Source organism: Choristoneura fumiferana, chromosome 12 (genome assembly GCF_025370935.1).
Source record: "Choristoneura fumiferana chromosome 12, NRCan_CFum_1, whole genome shotgun sequence".
Classification (NCBI taxonomy): Eukaryota; Metazoa; Arthropoda; class Insecta; order Lepidoptera; family Tortricidae; genus Choristoneura; species Choristoneura fumiferana.
The window spans coordinates 6,038,450-6,061,131 of record NC_133483.1 but is presented as its reverse complement, the minus strand read 5'-3'; the positions used below and the strand labels follow the sequence as shown (position 1 = coordinate 6,061,131).

The 22,682-nt window shown below is 38.2% G+C and overlaps 2 protein-coding genes across 5 annotated transcripts in view; one reads left to right on the top strand and one right to left on the bottom strand.

The window, feature by feature from the left end:
• Positions 1-22,682, bottom strand: part of dnc (phosphodiesterase dunce) — a 551,064-nt gene that overhangs the window by 438,767 nt on the left and 89,615 nt on the right. The gene's annotated exons all lie outside the window — the stretch shown is intronic.
• Positions 7,920-8,288, top strand: LOC141433046 (uncharacterized). The gene has a single exon (XM_074094871.1). It carries the CDS (start codon positions 7,941-7,943, stop codon positions 8,265-8,267), a length of 327 nt encoding a protein of 108 aa, XP_073950972.1. The 5' UTR covers positions 7,920-7,940; the 3' UTR covers positions 8,268-8,288.

Below are 22,682 nucleotides of genomic sequence, written 5' to 3'. Positions count from 1 at the left end.
ATCACATTAGAAACCTCTAATTAATTATCAGTGTTTCTCAACTATATTATTCATGTATTGTAAATATAAACCTCCCTCTTGAATCACTCTATCTATTAAAAAAACCGCATCAAAATCCATTGCGTGGTTTTAAAGATCTAAGCATACAAAGACAGCGGGAAGCGACTTTGTTTTATACTATGTAGTCGTTCGTAGCTATCTATAGTGATAGTAGATTGTGTTGTGGATAAGTATAATTTAAAAGAACTTTTGAACCGGGCACGATGCAGGGAGGGGATTTTTAGGTAAGTTTTTTTATATATTTTTTTTTTAATTCTTTTTGACTGTTTATTGCTGATAGTTATAGTTAGTTAAGATTTCTTAGGTTAATTCTTTTTGTTTTTATATGTATGTGACTTCTAAGTTTCAAAACAATGTTAATTTAAAAGATAAGTCGACTTTGACTCGTTGGAGTAAAAATTTAACATGATAGCGTTATAGGTATAAAATATTTTTTTACATTAATAACGACATGAAGTCATCATCATCATCATCATCATCCCAGCCTATATACGTCCCACTGCAGGGCACAGGACTCCTATCAGAATGAGAGGGCTTGGGCAGTAGTTCCCACGCGAGCCCAGTGCGGATTGGAAACTTCACACACACCATTGAATTGCTTCGCATGTTTGTGCAGGTTTCCTCACGATGTTTTCCTTCACCGTAAAGCTCGTGGTAAATTTCAAATGTAATGAATTTCCGCACATGAATTTCGAAAAACTCAGAGGTGCGAGCCGGGGTTTGAACCCACGATCGTCTACTTGAGAGGCCATAGGTCAAACCACTCGGCCACCACGGCTACGACATGAAGTATTTCATTTCAAAGAGTTGTAAAACAATATTTTTACACATAAGTACCTCAATTACTAATAAATGTTTAAATTAAGATTGTTACATGTCATTCTCCAGGAGAATGAATGGTCGCCTTGCTCGCCAAAACATCTTGCGGCATTCTTGGCTTTAATATATTATTAAATTAAATATATAACTGAACATTCTTGAGTTTATCACACAACCTTGAACAAGCAAAACGATCTAATCCACTCTACCTGCGTAATACACGCATTTAGCTTTCAGCGGACGACATTTCGTTTAAAAGTCCCAACGTAAGTGAAGAGATCTTATGATATTAACCACATAATTATAGCTGTTTTATAAGGCATACATAATATTATGTTTCAAGTATATTTTACCTTCGCTCGCTCGCACAGTTAGAAGTAAGAGGTAGGACTTAAAATATGTAATGGTTGACACCTGGGAACCTAACGCACATTTTTTTTTACCTAGGACGAAGAAGAAATTTATTTCTGCAATGCTTTAATTCTAGCATGGTGCGGGTGACAGCTGTCAATATCACATACATATACAGTGAAAGTGTCGAAACTTGTTATTAATGTCATAATTAATCCGTTTATTCCGCTAATTTTGATGAGAATATTACTCTCCTCCCCCTCCTCTATCCCCCTCCCCTTTAGGCCGGCAAAGCACCCGCAGTCCTAATTATGCTATAGGTGTCCATGAGTGGCATGATCGCTTACCATCAGGTGACCCGCATGCTCGTTTTTTGCCAGCTATTTGATAAAAAAATACAGGTTGGAATATTATTTGCCACTTAAGTAGGCTAAACGGAGTTTTCAAGAATGTTCGTTACTTAGGTACTAATTATTAAGTACCTACCGATATAACTCAAGACCCATTAGATTCGAAACGAGTTTCTGGTGTTACGTTACATGCATATTACGTTTCTTCACTTAATTGTGCTTTGAATTTAATTAATAGACTTTTTTTTGTTTGTTTAAAGGTCTGAAAGAAATTGATGTTTATCTGTCGCCATTTTAGGGTTCCATAGTCCTACAAATAACTCTTATAGTTTCACAATGTCTATCCGTTGGCGTGAAAAACATGAAAAATGACCTCCTCCTTTTTTTGAAGTCGGTTAAAAATCTAGACTAATGATTTAAGAAGAAAAGCTATCACAGCGTCGTATACTTTACAGGTTGAGATCAATACTTGTAATAAAATGTGTCGCATGTTAGTACCTACGTAACCTTACACTATACGCACGCATGGCCAGACACGCACTAGACTGGTTTTTTAATGTACTATTATATCTCCCATTTCATTACGCCGTAGGTAAAGTGGGATGATTGGGGCGTGATGCTATCGACCGGAGTTACGTAACGTATCACTTCGGTTGAGCTTTGCCCGCTTGCATTTGCATTGCATTGCCCTGCGAGCATTGCACTTTGCCGCCACTCCAACCCCTGTTTGTTTCAGTCGGATTCCTCGCATATTATGGTTTTGATGTGCGCTTCTGTCAGTTTGGGAGGGCGTACCGATCTCTCATCGAACTACATAGTACCTTATAAATTGGTACCTACATATATGAATAAGAATTGTATTTGCCGAAATTTGGCACAAGAAGAAATATATGTATACTCGTATTTATACTTAAAGCAATAGAACAACTACATAATCTTAAATATTCAGTACGAGTTAAAAGAAAGAAAGAAAATACAGCAATATTGTGGTGGCAAAAAAGCAAAAAAGGCCACACTCAGGTAGGCATCTACTTATATGAAAATACTAGCTTTTTCCCGCGGCTTCGTTCGCGTGGAATTCGGTTATCGCGCGCAACAGCGCCCTCGGGAACTGTGTATTTTCCGGGATAAAAAGTAGCCCATGTCACTCTCTGGCCCATAAACTATCTCTATGCCAAGAATCACGTCGATCCGTTGCTCCGTTTCGACGTGAAAGACGGACAAACATACAAACACGCACAGTTTCACATTTATAATATTAGTATGGAAGTATGGATTTATTTGACACTGTTAAATATTTAATACTAGCTGTTACCCGCGACTTCTTCAAACAATATTAAATTATTCACCTAAAATAATTTTACTGCACCAACCGCTGGGGTAAACGGGTTCTTGAGTGGAGACCGCGAATCGGCAAGCGTGGCGTGGGACGCCCTCAGACTAGGTGGAGCGATGATCTTAGCAAGGTAGCTGGCAGTTACTGGATGAGAGTGGCCGAGGATCGTGCTCAGTGGCGTGCAATTGGAGAGGCCTATGTCCAGCAGTGGACTAAGATAGACCGATGATGATAATGATGAACTGTGTAGTGTGCTGTAAACGATTATGATGATTGTGAATCATTTTCTAACTTAATATCGTGTAGCTAGAGGCCCACTATAACCATAACACCGCAATGAAAACGGGAAGCATAATGGAGCATCTTTTTTTAATTGCTTCAGTATCTTTTCTCGTTTACCCTCAAAAATCATTAATGAAATTGACAAAATGAAAATACGATGTTTTTCTTTAGGGTGCCTCTCCAACAGATATGTGCTATGCGGCTATGCTGCGAGGATGTGAAAGTTGCTACGAAACTATGTGACCGTTTCCACTAATGCTAAGCTATATAGCTGTTCGAGGAAGATGCGCTATGAAGATGCGCAGCCGCGAGGGAGCTGTGCGAGAGAGACACACATATTCGATACACATAAAAAGTGGACCCCACACAGCATAGTGTTACGGCAAACCGCAACGCTGTTTTTCAGTGGGACCCATTTAGAACGTGCGCATCCATAGCACGCATCCACAGCACGCATCTTTCCATAAAAAAACCATAGCTTAGTTGAACCCGTTTCCACCAGTGCTGCGCTACACTATGCTATGGCCCTGAAATTAATCCTGAAATATTTACAGTTTTAGAGCTTTTTTTTTAACCATATAGGCTTGCGTTTGGCCACAATCACGCCTGATGGAAAGCGAGGATGAGGCCAACGATGGAGCACGCTTGCCTAGTAAATGCTCATTCACCCTAGACTTGAAAGCGGCCAAATTGTAGTGTTCAGGAAACACAGTCGCAGGCAGGGAATTCCACTCTTTCACTGTGCGGTTGATGAAGGAAGAGCGGAAACGCGCAAAAAAAATGCGAAATGAAAAGCTGCGCAATAAAACAATTTGCCAAACGTTACTTGCGAAATTAACGGATAACATATCAAACACAATGACATCCAAAGCAACGTAGCGAAGCACATCTCTGGTGGAAAGGCACCAATAAGCTACGATAAGTTTCTCCCTAATAGAATTTTAGTTCCTCATGGGAAATTATTAAAATGTACGGAATCGGACATTTTTAATAATATATAATGATATTGTCGGCAGAACCTTAACTCTCAAGGGATAAATCCCTAATTATTGTAACGACTGAAAAACTCTAATAAAGTGCGTTAATAGACACAAATGAACTAGATTTTCTTTTTACCAAAATCAATGTCACAGCAATAAACGACGTTGCCAAGAGACGCCTTTTTCATAATTAGCCCTCACAAAATCAGGAATAAAATAAACATTATTATAAAAACTTCGGATAAGATTCCCTTTCTGCGGGAAAGATCGAAAGTTGTATAAATTACAATAACTTTCCGTCAGCCATCAACTGGATATTGTATAAAAAGACTAACGAATATTGACGCCGTGGGAGGCACGAGGTGACTAGCCAGGTAGGCGCTTCGCTAAATTAACTTCTGTAATATTTTCAGCCGCTTCAGCTATTTCGAGTAACGACCTAATTCTACATCTTTACATACGTTAAACCGCGTCTTTGAAACAACACCTTGAGAGTAATTTTTCCGACGCGACACGCGGCTGGAAACCGTTTATGTTTTTACGAGCATTTAAAAATATATTCCTATCCATATCTAAACCAAATACTACATTTTTAGGGTTCCGTACCCAAAGGGTAAAAACGTAACTCGATTACTAAGACTCCGCTGTCCGTCCGTCTGTCACCAGGCTGTGTCTCATGAACCGTGGTAGCTAGACAGTTGAAATTTTCAGAGATTATGTATTTCTGTTGCGGCTATAACAACAACAAATCCTAAAAACAGAATAAAATAAATATTTATGGGGGGGCTCCAATACAAAAAACATGTTTTTTTTGCCGTTTTTTGCTCGATATTAATAACGGCAACAGGTAGAGGCTTAAAATATTCATAAAATATTTAGTCGTATATTCACTTAAAAATAAATAATTAAATAAAAATAAAATAAATATATCGCAAACGGTGCTGAATCTGGTTGTCGCATTTTTTAATATTAAGATTTTCAAGCGCACACACACACACACACACACACACACACAAATTTATTAAGATGTATTAGTAGGATTGAAATGCCTGAGGTTAAAGTTGGTAGGTAGTACACTACTGAAATAATATGTTGAAATACGCCGCGCCGTACAGTGATGGATTGAACACTAGTTTGCATAGTAATTTGAATCTTAAAAGATTGATTTTTTTTCTTTATATGGGAGGTAGTAACTGCTTGAAAAATTTAGTTGCTTGGAGCTACTGGAAGTCTATACTTTAATCTAAAAAATGACACACCTTTATCCTAATCTCTAATTGCACGTCATCTACGCCTAAAACATACACCATGTGCATGGCCTAATTTGTCACTGGTAACACCATGTCGAGTTTCAAAATATATGACCCCATGTTCCCGGAACAAATGAGGGGCGCTTCATTACCAGGTAAACCTAAAGACATTACTCTAAGTTATGCACAATTAATAATTACGGTCCAGAAACATTCCGGGGCGGTCCGTAAACGCCGAATCGATGTTCCCCACACGAGTTGTAAACTGGTTTATGACATGGATGACGGAATTGTTATTCGCCCGGCTCGCAACAACGCAGTTAATGTGATGTTTAACTCCCCGGAACGCACTTTTCCTTTGTCTTGTACTATTTCTAAATCATTTACTGTTGATGTTAATATTTCGTAATTAATGTGATGCCACTGTTTGTGTTTAGTCACAATTTGAAAGAACTAGCGCAATCCCAATCAAAACATTTCAAACCGTTCGAACTAGTACGAAGAGACATGAACAATGCTTCGTTATTTTTACCCGAGTGCGAAGAAAGAGGGCTATGTGTTTGACGCGTACGTATGTCTATTCCTATGTCCTCTCGTAACTACTCAATGGCTTAACCGATTTTGATAAATGATACGTCATTGGATTCGTCTTAATGACGCGAGTGACACTGGGTAGGAATATTTAATTCTTAAAAACTTTGTTAAGTAGCTAACTTAAAGTTCAACAGTCGGGCGGGACCCATTTAAATCGTGGCGCTCAAAAATTCTTACCTAACGGGTCCCGACAGTTGAACTTTAAGTGTGGCGTTATCTGGGAAAAGGTACCTTGTTGTCGGTATTGAGTTATTGATATCCCCATAATCTACATACATTTAGCTATCGAACCATGTAAGAAACATGCATGTAGGTTTAATAGATATTTTTTTTAAAAATGTTGAAGCTCAAAAGCCAGAAAAGGTGATTATGAGAAAATTTAATTAGTTTTGTATATTTATACATTTTTCTACGTATAGTCGATATTTTTTTTCGTCATTTAAACTCTTTGCTTGTAAACTTTTAAAATGGAGAATTAAAAGAAACTGTAAAAAAATCGCACAAGTGCAGTCAAATGAACTTACGAGCCATGTATACATCCTTTGAAAGTGAATTTTTCGAGCAAATGTATTGAAAAATTAGCTACGACGGCGAGCGAGGCGAGGTGTTAGGTTAATTAAACTGTGGCCACCACGCACGACGCGCCACTGCAGCGGCCGGCGAAGCGCCAGGACTAAATTAAGTTATTCATCTAAGCTATTGTTCGATCAAATGTAGGTAGGTAGGTATATTAATCATCGGGATTATAGTCTTCTGGTTTATAGGCTTTGTACCCTACCTAATTAATATGGCTAAACATGACGTTGCATTTTAACATATGAATATAAATTTTCAGGTCGAAAATATCTGTAATATAAAAATGTTTCTGGTTGTGATAGAAAATATCTCTAAGAATCTTTGAAATAGTGACAAATAATAGACGTTCAGCTTTTCGTTTTATATGCTACGTCCGTAATAAAAATGTTCATTTATTTATTTTTATTCGACGTGGGGACGGCAGCGACTGCGGAAATTATAGGGGCATCAAACTCACCTCGCATACCCTAAAAATTTGGGCACGAATTCTTCACAACCGCTTTCTAAAACTTGTGGCCGTATCAGATAACCAGTGTGGATTTACTGCCTCAAGATCAACTACGGATGCAATACAAACAGTACGAATACTTATGGAAAAAGGCCGTAGTAACCATGAAGATCTACACCTGGTATTCATAGACCTAGAGAAAGCATGACAGGGTACCGCGAAAACTAGTATGGCAAGCTCTAAGATTGCAAAGAATACCTGAGTGCTACATATCATTGGTAAAGGATATGTATTACAATGTGAGCACGAGAGTGAGAAGCCTAGCTGGTACAAGCAATTCCTTCGCCGTAAAAGTTGGCGTGCATCAGGAATCTGCTCTTAGCTCGCTTATTGTTCAACATTGTTATGGACTAGCTCACTGGAGACATCCAGTCCCCCCTGCTATGGTGCTTGCTGTATGCGGATGATATTGTCTTCATTGACAAATGCGAGAAACAACTGCAACACACCCTAGAGCTATGGAGAAATGCCCTGGAATCCAACGGTCTAAGGATTAGCAGAAGCAAATCCAAGTACTTGCTGTGCCACTATAGCTTCACAAAGCAGATAACACCCACAATTTATATCGATGGACACCCAGTGCCGAAAGTAAGCCAGTTCAAATACCTGGGCTCGGTCCTCTCCGCGGACGCAAGTGTGGACGTGGACGTGACGCATAGGGTAAATGTAGCTTGGCAGTGATGGAGGGCGCTCACAGGTGTGCTCTGTGACCACCGTATGCCGATAAAGACCAAAGGCAAGGTCTATAAAATAGTTATGAGACCAGCTATGGTGTACGGCGCTGAATACTGGGCGATCAAAAAAGGCCATGAACAGACACTCCATGTCAATGAGATGAAGATGCTGAGATGGGCGGTAGGTGTAACGAGACTCGATAAAGTGCGTAACGAACACATCAGAGGAAGTTACAAGGTCGCACCCATCGCAGACAAGGTAAAGGAATCTCGCATGAGATGGTACGGGCATGTCATGAGACGCAGCGACGACCATGTCGTGAAGAAAGCTCTCGCACTACCAGACAACAATAGAGGCAGAGGTCGCCCGCTTGCTACATGGTGGTCCACCATATCAAGGGATTTGAAACAGGCCCAGTTGAACGAGGAGACAACCCAGGATCGACCGACCTGGCGCATGAGAACGAGGAGGGCCGACCCCAAATAATGGGAAGAGGCACAGAAAGAAGAAGAAATTTATTTTTATTCGACTGGATGGCAAACGAGCAAGTGGGTCTCCAGATGGTAAGAGATCACCACCACCCATAAACATCTGCAACACGGGGGTATCGTAGATGCGTTACCAACCTAGAGGCCAAAGATGGGATACCTATCTAGCTAAAATACGGATAAAACTATATTGATATTTTGTTTGTGCGAAGCCGAGAAAATACGGATAAAACTATTGAGTTATTGGCACATTAACTTAAAAAACAAAAGATCGACAATCCAAAAGGTGTCTTTAAAACCGCACTAAAATCAACAAAAAAAATACCAAATCAAACACATGCATGGGACACTCGACTCTTTACTGTTATTTTCATCTCACGGCCACCTACTCTTATTGTAACTCTTGGATAGTTTTCATTGAATTACAAATTAATTTTACTACATAATTACAGATGTACAAAGGGCGCCAATCTGTATTCACGGTGGCAACGCAAGAAATTGTCATGGCACGGGCGGGCGGTCGTTAAAATTCTCCACCACGGCTTTCTGTTGTATGTACACCGACACCTCGTAATTTGTGAATAAATGTGACAAAATATACCCACGAAGTCGTAATCAGGTCGCAAAATATAAATAAAATGATGATTATTATCATTTTCCATTTTCGTTCGACGGCCGTATAGACTACTGATGATTAGAGAACCTGACTATATACGAAACATGGTTCGATGCTCGGCTGGGGCAGACATATGTTTGACAATACAATTGATTGTTTGGCCGTAAATTTTAGATTTTTAATATGTTTTAAGCGATTTATCTATTTATGTATTTATATCCGTTGTCTAGTAGGTACTAATGGAAGAAGCTTTTCTTAGTTTGGAAGTAGGTAATTATACACGTTTGAGATTTCTAAAATTCATACTTTGAAATGCAAAGAAGGATCAAAAAGTAACTTGATTTATCTGCTAAAGATTCTTCGTAAAATATTACCGTCTCAAAAGACAAGATTCCAGAACCGCAACTTGCATAGCCCCTATTCATTTTCCCGCTCCATTTTCATCTCAGTGGTGCGCAATTTCGCGGGAGACTTCCAAATGAAGGCGACAAAGACAAGCTCCGAGAGACCAATTTTTAACGCTAGACCTAGTTAAAAGTTCTAGCGAAAAACATCGAACGTAGTAAACTAGTTGAGGGTTAAGTCCAGTCCTCTCATAATCCAGATCACGTGTGTCGAACACACGTGGAATAATGTATTTAAATGTATCACTCCTTGTGCTAGTAACGGGAATTTGTGTCCAGACTCTTTGTCTCGAAAGTAACACGACCTGTGAAAATTGTGAAACAATCTTGGATGTCCCATTTATCTGACACCTGAGGGGCTACTACGAAATTCACAAATCGAAGTTTGTATCGCACCGTCCCTTTCACTCGCGTATTAAATGACATAAGCGTCAGCGGGACGGCAAGATACGAAGTTCGAGTTTTGCACTTCGTGGTATACGGCATGTGCTTCGCCGTTATAGGTTTTACGTAACATAATTGCAAATCTCACAACGCTAAGTGTGCACAAAGTCGCTATAAAATTCATGGCTTTTAGGGTTTAGCTCTGTATTTGTTTGGTTTCCATTACGTAACAACTGCTGACTTTAGTCTAACTAACTTTGTATCAGCGTCTAGCAAAAATATGTATAATTTTATCGTACCACCCACGCCTGTTTTAACTTCCACAAAATTTATTTCATTTTCTTAGTACCTAGTAATGTTATATTAAATATATTGACCCGGATAACTCACGTCTTAAATCGAGTTTAACTTGTCATGTTTCGGGCTAATCTGTAGCCCTTCATCTTCGGAGCAACGCGACTCAGCGGCTGTTGCAACACGCGCACTGCGCGCCGCCGCTCTGCTCGCGCGACTACCCGACGAAATGACACCGGCACACAACTACCCGCGTTTTCATCATCATTTTCATTAAAACTGTCAAAAATCTCGAACTGTCGTGCTAAACTCGATTTAAGACGTGAGTTATCCTGGTCAATGTATTTAATATGAGTGAGTCACACGGTAGTTTCATGTTCACCTAGTAATGTTATCAAACAATCACTCACTTGTCTTGTATTCTCTCTCATGATGCTGCTAAGATCTTCTACGAGTTAATAACCGCGATTTTGTTTAGTGCTATTAGCAAATACAAGCTTCCGCGACTCTTCCAAAATACATATGCTTCATTTATCACGCGGGTAACAAAAACAAAAGATGCTTACCACAAACTTGCTACTCAAATGATGATTAATCAGTATGCTTAAAGCTGGAGAGTAAGTAAAAACTGCTCGCGTTAAGAACTTTGATCGCGGAGAGTTTCTTATGGAATTTTATGGCTGAAGTCACCGGTCTGCTTTTGTAGCGCTCGGCGGTGCATTGAAGACCTGGTTCAAGAAGACAAAGGTCATGTGTTTTTAGGATATTGTAACAAAATGAAATACTTTAGTGATGTATGAAACGCATCTTCCAAAAGTCCGAAATGTAACATCAGCAGACTTAATGGTATTGTAAGCAGCAAATAATATAGTACTACTCCACCAATATCGTTCACTTTATTCTCTTTTCAACCGACTTCAATAAAAGAGGAGGTACTCAATTCGTCGGTATGTTTTTGTTTTGTGTGTTTGTTACGCGATAACTCCGCCAATTGTGAGCCGAATTTCAAAATTATTTTTTTGTTCTAAAGGACATACTTCCGAGGTGGTCCCATTGACACTAAGTCAGGACCTGATCTGGTGGAATCTTGGTGGTGGATGGTGAAATCGACGGCAACCCTCTAATTTTCAAAGCACACCTATAGCGATTTTGGTATTTTTAACACTAAGTCAAGTATTTACATTCAGAAAGTATCATTTGGTGAACTGGACCTGATAAACAAGACCGTAGGTACCGATACTCTGTTATAAAGTAATATAACTGTGCCGTGTTTGAGCTTAATGGAATTATTGTGAGATTCACTTTGGCTACAAATCACTAAAAACCATAAAAAAACTTTTTAACAAAAAATGGAACCGACTTCAAAAACCCTGAATCTACTAGTTTGAAGTCGGTGCGTCAGCACGAGCCAGCAGGAGTGATTGAAGCCCATAATAATAATAATATAGTACCTACGTAGGTGAGGTAGACGACTATAGTTCCACCGACTTCAAACAAGTAGAAAAATATTTTCAAGGTTTTTGAAGTCGGTTCCATTTATTGTTAAAAAGTTTTGTAGGTGTAATTTTAAAACGTACCCTGTGATTGCTACTGACCCTTTTTTAGGATTCCGTAGTCAACTATAGGAACCCTTATATTTAACGTATCAACTCTACGTACAATATTCAAACCTTCTTTTGTTAGGCCCAGTAGTGGGATCAGAAAACATAAGCTGGAGTTAATGAACTCTACATAACACCGCACCGACATGTATCAATTTAAAACTAGATTATCCTTCTTATGAGAAAAACCATTATTTTTCTCCCCAATATTTTACCGAATACCTCGACTTACTGTATTTGAGAATGTTATTGGAGAAACTTCGTACAAATTGGTCATTATCAATGTCTGAGGGATAAGCATGGTAAATCTGTTTCTTAGATAAATTGGTTGCCAACGTATATCGCTAGTTAACAATAGGTAGATATGACATCCGTTTAATATATTCAAATCCATATTTAACTCTTGGTAAACGTAGTTGATGACAATCATAATAAAATACACAATAGCTCTGGTATTTTTGTGTATATTTTATTATGACTGTCATCATTCATCAACTACGGCTCTGGCTGTGGACTACTAAACTTGAATCCCTTAATACGCAAATATTAAGAACCGTGTGAAATACCGTCGAACTCAAAATTACCCGAACCCCTTCGTACTGTCACTGTGACAAATTTGAAACATTTATAATTATCTCAGAACTGTTATTTACTGCGATAAAGTACCTTGACACTATATGCAACATTTCCTATTGTTATTTTTACTTATTTTATGTCATTGCTGTTATAAATAAATTATTTTCTTTCTTTCTTTCTTTCTATATCTCTTTCTACTACTACCACTACCCACAGAGGGTCGATCATAACATAACATAACGGTCAAGAAAATCTTACCACAAGAAGGCACCTTTTCCGTTTTGGTCTAAATGACTAGAAAAAACTGGGTTACCACTTCAGTTTGCTGCATTTTTTTGCAGGTGGTAGGACCTTGTGCAAGGTCCGCCCGGATTGCTACCACCATCTTGCTCGCTAATCCTGCCGTGAAGCAGCAGTGCTTGCACTGTTGTGTTTCGGCGTGGAGAGTAAGACAGCCGGTGAAATAACTGGCACTTGACTTGAGGTATCCCATCTTAGGCCTCTAGGTTGGCAACGCATCTGCAATACCCCTGGTGTAGCAGATGTTTATGGGCGGTGGTGATCTCTTACCATCAGGAGACCCATTTGCTCGTTTGCCACCCAGTCAAATAAAAAAAACAAAAAATCTAACGACTCACGAGTCGTAAGTCACATCTTCTTCTCCCACCCCACAGTGTTTTTTTGACCCCAAAAAGTGACATTCTGCTTTTATCAGTAATATCCAAAGTTTAACTCATTACTAATGTAAGAGTAAAACACCCAGGTGACAAAAGGCCATAGTTTTTTTTATATATTTAGAAAAGTCGACCTTGACCTGGGTCAAACTACAAATTTATTATTATTTCAACAAAAGTACACACTTAGCTTCACTCTGTATGGCAGGTAGATACGATGATGTGTGGCAAACAATATTGCACACTTAGGTAGTTACTTGAAAGAACTGCACCCTAGGTTCAAACAACTGTTGCGAGTTTATGCTGGTTTTGTGACTTCGTAACAATGTTGCCAACTGATTTTTATCGGAATTCTCTACCAACAAATTTAGCACTTTCGTGCTAACCCCGAGTTAAAGTAGTGTCAAAATGTATGGAACTGTCATATCAGGAGGAAGACGCCCACTGCTGAGCAAAGGTCTCCCCCCTTAGAACGCCACAATGATTAACAACTCGCCACTTGTATTCACTAGTTGCATGCTACTCACTCTCTTCTGAATACGGAAATTTGCTAAAGAACTGAAGTCACCAACATAGCTTGAAGAATATAAACCGCTTGGAGAAGAAAGTTCCTCGAGTGCCGATCACGAACGGAAGGCGAAGCCTTGACAGGCCCGCTAGGTGGACTGACGACATCACGAACTATATGTATATTATAGCATTACGAAGTGTCACAAAATTTAAATCTTTGACCCAGGATTACGGGATAACTATTTAAATTTAAACCTGCGTGCAAGTGATCCGAAGTGGGAAGTGTTTCTAAATGTCGCTAAGTGTAAAGAAAACTGTGAAAAATAAGTTGCTGAAATATATAAACGCAAGACAAAAAAAGCTACAAACTCACTAAGGTGTCAACACTGCTTCATAAAAACAAGTAAATCTTCACTAACCGATGTTAACCAGCACAATTTTTTTTTTATTTCATTTCGCGTGAGGTCACACTGGAACGTTGTCTCACTGACAAACTAATGCTTGTTATTTACAGCTTTCAATTTGCTCTAGTTTACGTTCCCCATAATTGAGTCCTAGATGTGGTTATAAATAAGAGGATTGTAGAATGTCTGTGCGTTACTTATTACTGACGTTTAACGATCTATGATTGATGAGTATTGAAGACTTGTCCTTGGCAAAATGTTTTATCCCAATAAGCGAATATCATTTTAGCGTTATCTCGTAAAAATGCGCAAAAAACTGAAACTTTTAAACAGTAACTTAATTTAATTTAACTTACAGTAGTTACAGTCCTCGCTCAAACTATTCGTCAAATTCATTCTGAATTTGTGATTCCTACATCGTCGCGCTCTGTGGAAAATTTATGAACTAAAAAGTTAACATGAAAACTGAACTTGTCAAACTAGCTGAAAGCACCTAATACAGTGACATCTGCCGGCAACCTGTTGAACCGGTACGTCCGCGACAACGTCACTTAAATGCTGGCTCAGCTACGCAATCACGAAGTCTAACGCGGTTTCAATAGATGGCGTTGATATCAAAAATTGCAAAGTCTTGTAATGTTTTGGAAACAAGTGCTGTTACCCAAGCTGTACCACAGAGTGATGATCTGATGATACAAAACAAACAGATGTCTTAGGTATACAGTGTGTGGCCCAGAACCGGGGATAATATTAAAATCAGAAGTTCTATAGGTCACCAGTAATTGGATCATCATGGTAATTAAAATTAAAACATAACTTTTGTTTTTTTTTTAACAAACTTAATCGTAAACTCAATGTACGCCATCCTCCCAACTGACGTCACCTATCACGCTGCAAACATCAAACATGCTTTATAATACACTTTAGTATAATAAAAATACTTAAAAAAAACTATATTTTTTAAGTCGCCGGACTAATGTTGTTCAGTTTGACGAGTACGATCCATGTTTTATTTATTTGCCCGTGTAACAGGCCACACCCGGTATATGGGCGTTCTTCTCCACATAGGTAAGTCGCATTTACCATAGATTTTTTAGTTAATTGAACCGAGTTATTTTATAGAGGTCTTATAATATTAGAGTTGTAAGAAAACAACCTGCCTTTTACATCCACCAGTAACAATAAATTAAGACTCTTCAATTGGGAAAAAATAAAATGAATATTAGTAAATTATCAGAAATTTACCACTCTAATTCACTTTTTTAAGCATTTGAAAACTAAATCGAATGATATCAATTGAATGCTCGTAATTTTGTAAAAGTTCACAAATTTTTCACCATTTTCGAATTATTTTCGTTTAAGTCATGGGTGTGATATAAAAAAGTCGAGTCCTATTCTTCTTCCTTAAGCACTGAGTCAAAAACAGATAGGCTTTCCGCATATATAATTTGGGTAGAAAGGATTATTCAAATAGCTCTAGCATTTTTGTCAGAGATCAAAGGAAGTAATCCTGCATACCTAACGCGGCAGATGGTGCCCGTTAAAGACAAGGTTCTGGGTCTAGGGCTACCAACTCCTCTTGATTAACATAATTATGGAAAGCAAGTATTTACTGAAAATTGTAAGGCACATTTTAACTTTTTCTGGTTTTCATATTTACTGTCCAACTATACGCATGCCTGCCTACAAGTTACACTTTAAGACAGGTTGTTTTTTTTATCCTTTTTTTAGTGTGCCCAGTCTAAAAGTTACGAATGCAGCATCCGTTAGTTGAAATGTTTTAGCGAGGTTGCGTTGCATACCTACGATTTAGATATAATTGAATACTGGCTGTTTTTTCTGTCAGTTTCATTTTCTTCTAAAAACGGCGAAAAGCAACTGACAGGTACAAAATAAATTATGAGTGGAGAGATCTCGGCAAAAGATCTCGGAGAGATAGAATGACGTAGATTTAGAACTGGCGTAGAAATATCTGGAAGTGAATGAACTTCAACTTTGAAGATTTGACCTAAATCAACAAACATAACAAGTTAATATTTTCAACTACAAAATTACGTATGTCTTTAGTGGACTGAAACAATTACTTTTATTTTTAAGATGCTACCAGACACACGATGGTGGTGTCTAACATCAGGTAGCATGTCGAACGGTTGTGTTGCTCTGGTTGAGTTCGAAACGCGTCAGTGTAGTGTGGTGGTGGTGATAGATGAGTTTGTGTGATTTGTGTGTGTCTTACAGTGTGGAAGTGGAGGAACTGCATGAACACACATTTTTTGCATAAACGTAGATATCACATTATCGCCAATAAGGTCGCGGATGAGCAAAGTAATTGTTTCAGTTCATTGATATGGACCTCCGTAACGCCTGATTCAATAAAGTATGTCTTTAGCTCCAACTGCCACTTTTCGTTTTGTTGAAGCAACAGGTATTTCATCTTCATCATCATCATCATCCCAGCCTATATATGTCCCACTGCTGGGCACAGGCCTCCTCGCAGAAAAAGAGGGCTTGGGCCATAGTTCCTACGCGGGCCCAGTGCGGATTGGGAACTTCACACGCACCATTGAATTGCTTCGCAGGTTTGTGCAGGTTTCCTCACGATGTTTTACTTCACCGCCAACACAGACCGCAAAGCTCGTGGTAAATTTCGAATGTAATTCCGCACATGAATTTCGAAAAACTCAGAGGTGCGAGCCGGGGTTTGAACCTACGACCCTCTGCTTGAGAGGCGATAGGTCAAACCACTAGGCCACCAAGGCTTAACAGGTATTTGGTGTTTTTAAACCCCGACGCCAAAAGAGGTGTGATATAAGTTTGACGCCAACATCTGTCCGTCTATCGGTCAGTCTACTTGTATGTCCGTCTGCGACATTGAATCTCTCAAACGTATGGTATGGACCGATTTCGATACGATATTTTTATGTGAAAGCGAGTTCCCTTATGGTGGTTCTTGGCTAAGTTTTAATTAAATCGGTCCAGTTGTTTTTTGAGACATTGAACATTGAAATGACAATGTCGAGGGTTTTTCAACATTTCTAAGTTGTTAAATTAAACGATTCAACTCACGATCATAAGCCAGGAAAAGATCGAAACTATCTAGCTTATAGTCGTGAGTTGAACTGTTTCATTCAGTAATTTTATCAATGTCTCCCGACAGAAATAGAAATATAAACTTTATTGTATAACAGTGTTTTTACAATGATGGTAGCTTGAAATAACTCTTAACAGTTTGTCCTTCTCGGTCAGCACATGCACAAACTGTCAAATATCAGTTTTTTTAAACTCTAACATATATATATGTTCACATATATGTTAGAGTTTAAAAAAACCATCAAAACAAATTATAGATAAAGTTGAACTAACACACAAAATAAATATAATTAAAATTAAAAACAAGGAAATATAGAAAAGGAAATAATAATACTTATAGAGATAGGAAATAAGTATAGAGTTTAAATAATACTATTTTGTAAGTTGATTATGTTAGCATAATTTATACATTTTTTAGATACGGAAACCCCATTCCGCAGGTCCGTCTCGCACTTAACTATTGTTTGGAAGTCTCGACACAACAAATATATTCCTCCGTGCGCGCTCAGTAGTCGAGAACCAAAAGCTGTTCCACTAGCTTGTAAATATCCAGAAGTTTTGTAAGCAAACTATTATGAAACTGCTACACAATATTTCAAATGTGCGCTGTTTATGAAACGTAGAGCTAGTTTCAGCTTATTTTAGTTTCTTCATCGCTTTCTTGTTTGAAAACAGTCGTGGTACTACTTGAAAGTCGTATTTTGCAGTACATACTGACTTTACTGCTGTTCCATAGGATTTCAAAATAAACATAGTAACCGGTTATATTACAAGTAGCTACCTGGTTAAAGCCGGTCCAGGTGAATGCAGGCCACTGAGGTCTATGGGGGAGACTTACCAATGTTCAACAGTGAACGTTCTACGGCAGATGTGAATGATGATGACAGTAACCAAACCTAACCAACGCTCAACCATCATCATCATGAGCCGTAGGACGTCCAATGTTGGACATAGGCCTCCATGCACCGTGCCCGCAGCTTTATCCAGGTCACCCGTCCATCTCGTTGGTGGACTACTTACGAGTACGCTGCGCTTACCGAACTGATGCTGTGAAATCAATATTATTTGGGACGTTTTGGAATCTTTCGACCTAAACTGGCAAAAATCCTATACCTAATTACACTTAAAAAATTAAATATAAAGAAAAAAGTTCTTACTTCAAAAAGAACAAACGGGTAGATACACTAAGAATTAATGAACTAAAAGAATTTCCTTGCTCACCCGCGACCTTACGATAGCTAAGCTTATGCAAAATATGCGTGTTCATGCAGTTCCTCCACCTTCACACTGTAAGTCAGTGTCAGCGTCAGTGTGGTGTGGTGGTGGTGATAGATAGGTTTGTGTGATTTGTGTGTGTTCTTACAGTGTGGAGGTGAAGGAACTGCATGAACACGCATATTTTGTATAAGCTTAGCTATCGTAAGGTCGCGGGTGAGCAAGGAAATTATTTTAGTTCATTGATATGGACCTCCGCAAAGTAACGCCTGATTCAATAAATCACTAAGAATTAATTTAAAGAATAATTCACTAAAACAAACATGCACTAATCTGGGGGCACGGCAGTGCCCCCGCCAAGTCGAGCAAAACAAAAACAAAGGCACGGCCGTACCATACTTTTCTCGAAGCCATTCAGGCTATTTTCAACATTAAATTTTACTTTATTCAACTAAATCAGTGTAAGTTGTGGTAGAAAAAAAAATTGACGACATTAACAGTCGAAACAAATGCAAGGTACTTGACTGGCAAAAAATAATGGGTTGGTTACTTTTAACATCCCGAATAAAGTGACCTGTAGGTAGATAAAACACATAAATATCGGTAATTCTGTGCTGCTTCTACATATAAGTACTTCCTTTACAATGTTTTTTTACACCGTACAGCTCTTGGTAAATTTTAAATGCACACTGCAAACACTGCAAAGTAATTCACTGGTCTGTGAATTTCCCATTTCTCACTGAGCCCACGTGAGAAATATAACCCTTTCATCCTGAGAGGAAGCCTGTGCCCAATAGAGAGACGTTCATAGGCCGGGATGAGATGTCTACGACGCTTACGTTCATTTTGTCGTGTACTCATGTAAACGCCCTTTTAACGAAACTCTAGAACTTTAATAATCAGTTCGCGTCCCGACTTGAGCTATGAAACCATTCGGATTTCTGCAAAGTGTCGTCTTTTATTCGAAAACTCCAGAGTTTCAGCCGTTCCCGACTACCCAGTTATCTCTTTTGTGCTTTCTACGATCATGAGTACTTTAGGAAATGTTAATTCTTTCTAATAAAGGTGCGGTCAAACCGCTGCTTAAAAAACGGCGACGGTACGGAATCGCAGTGACGCATCGTATGCGCGCCGTTTTTTGTGTTGTTTATTTTTTTCTGCATGTTATCGTTTAATTCGAAGGTTTCAAAAATGTGTTAATCGCACTCGCAGACTTCCAAGATACAGGCTCAGCCTAGTTTGGAGTATGATAGATATGTTCTGTATTATATCAAATATGTTCCTGTTCATAGAAATATTTGTATTTTGATACTAACGCCATCTAGCGATATTTCGCCTCTGTGAAAACCTTATTTAGGAACTCCGGACTCTAGCACTACGGTGTGGAAGGCAAGGAAAAACCACTACACTATATTTTCTGCGCTTTATAGTCTAACTCTAAGCATATTCTATATAACATAACCCTCTTTTCTATAGCGGCAATCGGTTATAAAAGACAATGCATCGATTTTATGTCATAATATTTTTATTATAGACTAACTTATGACAGAGGCTTTGACCCCATAGAAAACAAAAAAGCAGGTTCTCTATCCCGAGGAATTTTCGAAAAATCACTTCTTATTGCACCTGCACCTTTACGATATCCTCAAGGAAAATGTGTACGAAACTTCAAGCTTCTGGCTACAGAAGTATAATTGTGCGTTGTCAGTCAGTCACTCACGTTACTCCTTTAAAGATATACCTACAGATTTTATGGTATGAGCGGTGGTATGAAGAATTATAATTATACACATAATTTTCATTTAGATTTCAGATGAATGCGCACACCAATATCATTCACGTGATCCACTTTATTCAGCGCTTGCGGCTCTGTGCCAAGCAATTTTTTATAATTTTGTAACATTTATGACAAACATGTAAGGGGATTTATTATTAAAGATAAATTGTGATTAGCCTCAGGTTGTCGACACTTTGGCAGTGCGTCATTGGGTTGCGCTAATATTACACGTGAAAGAGAAACAGCTCGATGTGTTCGACGTTGGTAAGTGGAAAATAACCGTTCTGAAACTAGAGAAAATGTAATTTTTGCCCACAACGGGATAGAGAAGGTTTATGGTGAGAGGTTTTGTTTGTTTTTTTTTTGCGCAAACCAATTTTAGACCGATTTAAATGCGGTTTTCTGCAATAGGTTTTCTATAACAAGCTAATTAAAATTCACTTTTTAAATGTAAGTAACGTAATTACCCAAATTGTCCGCTTCAACATTTGCAAACCATATTTCGGCCACGTGTTGGTATTCGATTGAGCGGAAATTTGCCATATTGAGTGCCACTTGCACTATACATACAGTCAAAAAATTATATTAAGCTTGAGTTCCAGGTGATAGTTCCTCACGTTTCAACACTACTTAACCCTGGTCTGGTCTGGTTTAGCTTTTCGTTTATTCAGAGATATATTATGTATCTCTAATCTCTGGACAATGACCGAAATCCTGAGTACCTAGAGTTCTGGCCCAGGAATGTTCTAATATTGTAAATTAATTCAGTAGATGAATTGAATACATAAAAATAAGACGTTTGGTACTTAAGGCTTTGTACATAGGTCATAATTAGTTATAAATACCTTAATCAACACGTTTCATTTATTTTTGTCCAGAGGGTATCTAACGGTGAAATTCTGATTTTCAATGGTTATTCAGTGACAATCAGTTCACCGATAAGAGTCTATCGCATAAAAAAGATGATATAACAGCAAACATTAAAAAAATTGTATGATACATCAATAGGGTACTGTCAACAGCTCACTGAAATAATTGTTTGACTCCCAAATAGAACCGTAATGAGTAAAGTTTCTTCACTTGATATAGAAATTTCAACTATAGCCGAAGTTAATTAATAAAGGCTCTATATTAATCAAGATAGACGGCAAATATTATTTTAAGGAGCTTGTAAGTACATAACACGTTCCCGTGTGAATATGTGTTAAGTGGGTAAAATCTACGGGTAATATGGCGGTCTTGTGAATTATGAAGGTAAGAAGGGGGTAATTCACTAAAGGCGCTTGACGCAAAGTCGTTTATCGACGTAAAAGAAACAATTGGTACTGAACTACGAGATAGAGCCCGCGCCAATTGTAGACTTTCGTTTCGACTAAGTTTAGTTGGCTTCTTAGGAATTTGGTTACGATAACAGTTTTTAATGATTAATGGTTAATTACAATACATATATTTGTTACGGGATGTAAACCACTCATAATACCCTCCTGACGATAGCTCTATTGTGGCCTAGACAAGGATACTCCAAAATGTATCTGCAATGTCAACATGTTATGTAACGTCTCTCCGCTTTGTGCTGTGTCTATGTTTTATGTGCCTATGTCTATCCCAGGTGTGCAAAAAACTCGCTTCTGCAACCCCGCCCAAAAAACGTATGAAAACCGTGCTGACACAGTGTAAGTTTGCTGCTGTCAAGAGTCATTGGCAGTAATGGTTTTGAACCTAAAGCGACCGGTGGCCATTAACTAAAAGGGCTGAAGCTGAAGTTGACATTACATTAATTATATTTGCAACTGAGCTCGCTAAACACACGTATTCGTACGCGACTACATATTAAAGTTATATAAAGCTAAATCTGTTTTACATAAACATGCTCCTTAATGTAAAGTTCGGCACATAACACGGCGATGTGGGTCGAAGTTTGATGTTCTTGTAAAACTTTTTGCGTGTGTACCTATCCTTTTTTTACATACTTCGAGGCAAGCTTTTGATCAGAATTAGTGTTGAATAAGTGGTTTTTAGAATAATCTCCGTGAATATTACATTAATAGTTATTGTTTGTAAATGTTGTATTGTAATACTTAGTAATTAGTGGACTTTTTGTTCCTTTCGGTTAATTTTTAAGAAAGTTTTTAATAAGAGGGAATTAAGGGAATTAAAAATCCTTCTTTCTTAACAAGTTGGTGCTAACTATCATTGCATTATTCGTCAATTTTTTAAGGAGTTGGCGTACCTACCCTGATTCGAATTTAATTTACAGTCGTAAATTTTAATTGCGACAAAGTCAAACTGGAAGTCAAAATACCTTTATTCAATTTAGGATATAACAAGCACTTATGGATGTCAAAAAAAAACTACCACCGGTTCAGAAAAACCTTTGTTGAGAAGAATCCGGCAAGAAACTCAATGAGGTATATTTTTTTAAAACAGATTTACAATATTATTAAATGACATCACAAGTATTAACACAACAGTGAGTGATCTGCTGATATTTTTTTATCTAGCGACATTTTGGTCATTTTTTATAGGGTTCGTTTTAAAATAAGCCGATTAAATAATTAAATTAGGTTTTATTTCCATTCGTTTTGATAAATGAATACCGTTGTAATACCGTTTTCATACACCGTAATAATACCGTTTTCTTTATTTTTTGTGAGGAGAGGCAGTAAGCAATTGTATGTAAGTACCTTTGAGTTTTTTATTATCTACTAGGGCCTTTTAATACACATCTATGAGAGCATTGCTCAATTTATTTTAACAAAAACCGGCCAAGAGCGTGTCGGACACGCCCGAAATAGCGGACAGACGGACAAACAGACAGACAGACAGACATGGCGAAACTATAAGGGTTCCGTTTTTGCCATTTTTGCT

Excerpts from the sequence above, each read along its gene's own strand:
- LOC141433046 (XM_074094871.1), top strand. The coding sequence starts at position 7,941 with ATGAAGATGCTGAGATGGGCGGTAGGTGTAACGAGACTCGATAAAGTG.